General features: G+C 32.9%; 1 protein-coding gene across 1 annotated transcript in view; it reads right to left on the bottom strand.

The window, feature by feature from the left end:
• Nucleotides 1-301, bottom strand: part of LOC106109254 (ras-related protein Rap-2b) — an 11,258-nt gene extending 10,957 nt beyond the window's left edge. The window contains exon 1 of the mRNA XM_013290669.1: nt 130-301. Within this exon, the coding sequence (XP_013146123.1) occupies nt 130-218 (89 nt within the window). The 5' untranslated portion in view covers nt 219-301. The remainder of the gene's footprint in view (nt 1-129) is intronic.
• Between the last annotated feature and the right edge of the window lie 6,151 nt (nt 302-6,452).

Below are 6,452 nucleotides of genomic sequence, written 5' to 3'. Positions count from 1 at the left end.
GATAACAATCACGATCTGACGTTCCTTCGTCGCTTTACGAATAAAATTGCCCCATTATATTTGTGATTTTACGCGTAAAACAAAATCACTACAAAATAAATCGCAAACACAATTAGTAACTTAATGTACCTGTGCGGTCTTCTCTCTTCCTCGGGTTCCTCCTTCAGAAACGAGGGCTGTAGACTGAATCTGCGTCGGAATTGGTGTCTACCTTTCATAGTGATCGTTGTCAGTACACTTAACACATACTATTATTTTACGATCGCGTCCAACAGGCGGTGCTCGTTAACTCGTCACGACGTGCGCACCGGCTGACGATCAGGGAACGAATAAACCAAACCGCCCCGCTCCCCAACCTCGGAAAGCGTTCTAATGGGACAGAAAATTTTTCGCTACATTTTCTCTTACAAAATAGGAAACTGTTGATTGTTTTTTATTCTGTTGGCTTTCGACATTAATACATGAGAGAAATGTTAATTTTTAACCTGTAAAAACCTATTTAATTACTGATATCTTAAAATATTAGTTTTCTCATAAAGTTTTTAAAACTACTTGAAGTGTTCATTTTAAAATAAGTTTAGTCAGAGAATATAGTGTTATGTTTAACTAAAATCCGTTATTTATTGTTTAAGAATTAAATCAAAATTTCGCCTTAAATATAGAATATTTTGTTATCCAATCTTTTAGCGAAATGTACTTATCTAATAATTATATGCAGTACAAGGAAAACCTTTCTCTTCGAATTGCTCGCCTTGTCTTTTAGAATAAAAGTATAATATAAGTAAGGATTACGAGATTATCATTTTGTTTACGAAGTATTCAAATTCTCGCATTTAAGATCTGTCTATTATCGTAGATATAGATAATTAGCTGTATATCAACATTGGGAGAGTTTAAAGAGTTCAATGTAGTTTAAATAATAATTTAATATGTAATTATGTATTTTTGTCCTGTTCCCACTTCGGAAAAGTCGAACTAGATGAATCTCAAGCTGGAATTAATATTCATATAGAAATAATAGACATTAACATTCGAGTTAGTTAATCTTTTACTCAATTTTCTGAGCGTGGGAGTTTCAAATTAGATAAATAACACATTTATTTTATAACTATGCATATAGTATAATATGACTTACGCACAGTAAGCGACTCAGAGAAAATCCGCGTTATAAATCACACAATTTATCACCACGCCTGTAGGTGTGAGCGATGTAATTTATTTCGTAGAGTTATAGCCTTTTTTATATCCGCTTTGAAGAAAAAAATGACTTATCGAGTTGTACCTACCTAATTGGAATAGATAAAGCAAAACTTTCTCACCTCAAAACCCAAAAGTAAAAACAATATTTATTATGACTTTAAACCATTTTTATAATTGAACTACTAAAACAAGAGAACATCGGCAAATATAAACAAGATATCTTTATTTCTATTTTAATTGAAACGAAAAACCATATTAGAATTTGATTAAACCGGATTTAGGAACAGCAGGATCTTTGTATCAAACGGTCGTGGCTTAAAAGCTCTCGTTGCTTTGCAATTAGGCAAAGGTAAGCTTTTCGTTTTACTCCGAATTTGTTTGAATCTTAATGTCCTTTACCCAAGATTACGTCGGTTTACACATGACCAACAATTAAGTTGATCATTCAACATAAATGGTTCAACTCAATTGGCGTTGCAAGTTTTAAAAATCGTTTTGATTTGATTACGTTGCGTCACCGCATTTGGTCGTGTGACACTGCCCTTTGTAAAATCAGCCAGATCAGAGTAATTTTACCGTAAGTACTTTTTTATAAGATTTTTCAAAAGTTGTAATAATTTTTTGTTTTATTATTTTTTTATTATTTAAATTGTAATATAAGATCAATACAGCACTGTACGTGTGGGGCATCTTTATAATTTGTTATGAAAGCCAATTCTCCAAATAATGTATCAGTTCTATCTAATAACTGTGTATTATTAAATTTACACTTTATAGATATAAGAATTAAGGTTGAATATGTAATATAGATGTTAACTGATTTACAAAAGCCCTAAGCTTGTACACAGCGTCGACAGTTGGTGCGGATTTATATTGCTTTTGTTGTCGCACATTTTTAATAAGCTGGAGGACAAAGCTTCGACTTTAGTGAGGTTCTTTACACCGCTTTAATTTTGCCCTTCACAATCTACCTACATTTAGTTGACTAAATTATTAATCATTTATTTTTATAGAAATAAATTGTGGTATACTAATAGATGCAAAGATAAAGTTTTAGTTAAATAACTTTGCATGTCTACTTTAGTTTACAAAATAAAACCTTCAAATATAGACACATAAATTCAGAAAGAAATTACAAATTGAATTTCTATTTTGATATCAAAAATACTTAAGTGAGGAAACTATCTAAAATCCTATTACTGTGCAAAATTGAAGCGTAAATTTCGTATTTGAAGTACTTCGGTGCCGATAATCCGACTCGGTTTACTACTTCCCCATGTTATTTAACGGCTGCGAACATTATTTAAGAGTAAAACCCAACTTTGCAGCTTGTTTAATGAACTATTGTGTAAGATGATTATTTACATTTATGTAATTTTTCAAAGATCATCTAATACTAATTAATAAAACTTTTATAATTAGAAAGCAAAGTTTGATTTGGAAAAAATGTGTTGTGTTTCAATTGATTTTTAAAATTAATGGCTCATAGTTCCAACGCTCGTAGCAACGTTAATAATGGTAGTAACGATCGTAGCATGGAACTAAGCAACGATCGTAGCGATTCTCGTAGCACTGCTACGAAAGCATCTACGCATTAGAACACACTTCTTCGTTTTTACTTCTTCGCAACAAAGAATCTACTAGAATTTGTTACCATGACAAATTTAAAGCTCAAATACAATCCTAACAAATCGCACCACAAAGTATCCTAATGTCAATAAAATCCCAGCTTATTCTTTCGAATTTTGTTATAACAAAGTTGCAGTGTGTGATTTTATCTGTGAGTTGAGCAAAGACACCCGGGGGCCGCGTGATTCATTGCTGACTAAGGATAAGACGGTCCTCTTTTTGCCGCACTAAATCAAACTGCCTAAATACACAGTACCGTATAAGTAGCTTAAAATGGTAGACACTTTTTCACTTTATTTATTTAACGTTATATACATTGAATGAGTTAACGAATATAAGAACATGTTCAACAAAAGTAAATATTATGTTTCAAACATTTAAATACTCAGAATTTAAATCACGTTCAAGTGGAACGTGATTTTTATGCTGAACAAATCTAGAAAATTAATCTTATGATTGTTAAAGGAAGAATCTTTATTGTGAATATTTAGAGCGGGCACACTTAACTAAACTATCGCACAACGGTTGTGCGATTGTATTCTATTGAAGGTTTAACTGTTTCATTGCACAACTAAAAATCGTGTAGTGTTCGCACCTCCATATAAGGTCATAGGAATCACAGCGCGACTAAACAGTTGTACGATAATTTAGTTTCAAATGTCCATTCTCTTAATACAATTAAATTTGATGTTACATATTTTGATATCAAATGTTTACGACATATGAGATATTCTTTTACCTAAAATTAGTGTAATGTTCAAAAACACACATGTGTTTAAAGTTCGTACTTAATCAGACTTTGTTGTAATTAATCGTGAACGCGAAGGGAGAACAAAAGGCGGCGCAGCAAATCCGTATTATATTACACATAATTTATCACTACGGTTCTAGTCCCGAATGAGAGATGTAATTTATTTTGTTGACTGGCTTTTCTTTTGTTCCGATATAACAAAGTAGGTTGTATAGTTTTCTTTCGAAATTTATTTGATTCTGGAACACAAGAAACAGAAGTCTATTGTTTTTATTATTTATACTTAAATGCAAGAAAAAAATTCATCATCATCATCATCTTTCTCCTTATCCTACTGCCGTAGGGTCGGCGCAACAGGTATTTTGTCCTCCACATAACTCTATCATACGTCATCTGTCATCACTCCCTTTTCCAAGAAAACATTTCATAACCTTAATTTTATTTCTAACTATCTTTTGCTTGTGACTTTGTCTACATGAATATAAAAATACAGGCTGTGTTACACACAGATAAATTACCATTCTAATGCTGAAAGAATTTTTAAAATCGGCCCAGTAGTTATTGCGTAAATTAAATACATACAAAAAATACAAATCTTTCCTCTGTATAATATTAGAATGGATCAAGTATATGTTTCTGTACAAACATCTGTGGATACAGAAACATATACTTGCTATAAAAATAATGATCACGCTACTTAAGTGACATGTATGTCATCCAAGCTTAAATACGCTACACGCTTGTAACATGCTTTGTAATTGTTAGAAGATTATTTGTCATTTTACTCGTATATAAATGTATAATACTGAAATAAATAGATAATAACCTAAGAATAGTCATTCGATAGGTTTACATAAGGTTTATTTTAGCTTGACATAATAATTATTAATCTCATATGCAAGGGAGAATAAATTCGTATTTAGTTTTATGTACAGACATAGCGGTATACGTTATCATTGTATGTATGACAATTTTTTTACTATTTTTGAATTCCACGCGGACTAAGTCTCGAGCAACTCCTAGTAATTTATAATTGTGTAGTCTACGAGTGAGAACAAATACTCCGAACTGCACCGAAAGCGAAAAGTTTCTCGTCAACAGCATATTCGTTGAATTTAATTCAAACATCCGCCGAGGCTAAAACGACTAGCATTCTGCTTGATAACGTGAATAAAAGAGAAACTTTGTTATACAGGTTATGCACTTTTATAACCATACTACATTTTTAACGGGGAAAGAATTAATAAAATCGACTCTGTAGTTTTTGAGTTATTTAAAAACATGCAAAAGTTCAAATCTTTCCTCTTCATTAGATTAATGAAGATTATTCTTTCCTCTCATACTCAAACAAGGTATCAGATTTGATTATATTTTTATAATGAAAACAAACATTAGCAGTATAACTTTCAATGTAACTGAATGAACGGAACGACTTTTGATTGATTTTAATTGCGCTTTTGTTTTCCGTGTCAATGCTTCAGCATTTATTCCGTAACAATAAATGTAAAGAAAAATAAAATGCAATAACTTCAATCAGTTGGTTGAACATTGTTCGGTATTTATTGGAAAAATCGCCATGAAAAGCCACTGGGAAAACCTGTTATCGATTTTGTTGTTTTCAATGGTTTAACAAGAAAGTGTTTAAAGGGGACCTGTACTTTTTTCTTCTAAATTTACTTTTTTTATAACATAATATAGCAAACGAGCTAGCAGCCACTTGAATCCATCGAAACGTAATGCGAACGTTGCCCATAAACATCCGCAATTGCAGATGCGTTGCCTACAGACGCACACAAAGAGGACATTTCCCCTTCTTATGCGTCTCCTCTACTGTCAAATCTACTTTTCCTTCCCATCCTTTCCTCTTAAGAAAAGGTTAGAAAGGGAAAGGGACTAATCTTAGGCCTTCGGCACCACACTCATCAGACGTAACGCGGAATTGCTTCCACTTCAGGCCTGTTTTTATATGGTCGGGGTATTACACTGGGCGAGGCGGCCCATTCGTGCGAAGATGTTAAAGCGAGCTCTACCACTGTTACTGCTATACTCGTACTACTGAAGTAGCTTCTTTTAGTGTAGAATCAACATGAGATACGTGCCGGGTGTTTCTAATTTAATAACATGTGAAATTATATTGGTACAAAATTTTAATTAATTTACTCCACATATGTTGTTTTACACAACGAGTGTATGAAGTGTATTATAATTAAATGAAAAGGGTGAAGAACGTTTATTTAACAAAAAGTAAACATTTCGTATGTCATGCATGTCGTTGTTGTGTTATCTACATTGCTTATTATTTATTTAAAAAATAGCATTGAAAAGCAAATATAACAAATTCATTTCCTATTCCATGAATGACCTAAACGAGTATATAAAACTTCTCGCAGAAGAGCGTTTTATCCAACAATTTTTAAAGTACGCGGAGGAATTAGTTCCATATTTTTCCGCAATATTCCGAAGGATGTTCAATTCCTGATTACGCTATAAATTATTTCATATCACTTATATCGAATATAAATTTATTTTCAATGGTTACGCTAAATTACTGATTAAATTTGACGGTGGTAGAGCCCGCTTTAACATCTTTACACGAATGAGTCGGTTCGCCCGGTGAAATACCACACAGAAGACAGGCGAGAAGTGGAAGCAATTCCGCGTTTCGTTGATGGGTGTGATGCCGGAGGCCCAATTTTAGTCCCTTTCCAATCTCTCTTTTAAGGAAAGGATTGGATGGGAAAGTGGATTTGACAGCGGAAGTGACGCAATATCCTCTTTATGTACGTCTCCTCCTCCATTGATTTAGGGTAGGAAACGCTTCTGCAATTGCGGATGTCTATGGGCAGCAGTCGCTTCGCCATTTTTGCGGATT

The sequence above is a fragment of the Papilio polytes genome, unplaced genomic scaffold (genome assembly GCF_000836215.1).
Source record: "Papilio polytes unplaced genomic scaffold, Ppol_1.0 DF821289.1, whole genome shotgun sequence".
In the NCBI taxonomy this organism is placed as follows: Eukaryota; Metazoa; Arthropoda; class Insecta; order Lepidoptera; family Papilionidae; genus Papilio; species Papilio polytes.
The sequence above is the reverse complement of the archived record's forward strand: the minus strand, read 5'-3'. Positions and strand labels throughout refer to the sequence as shown.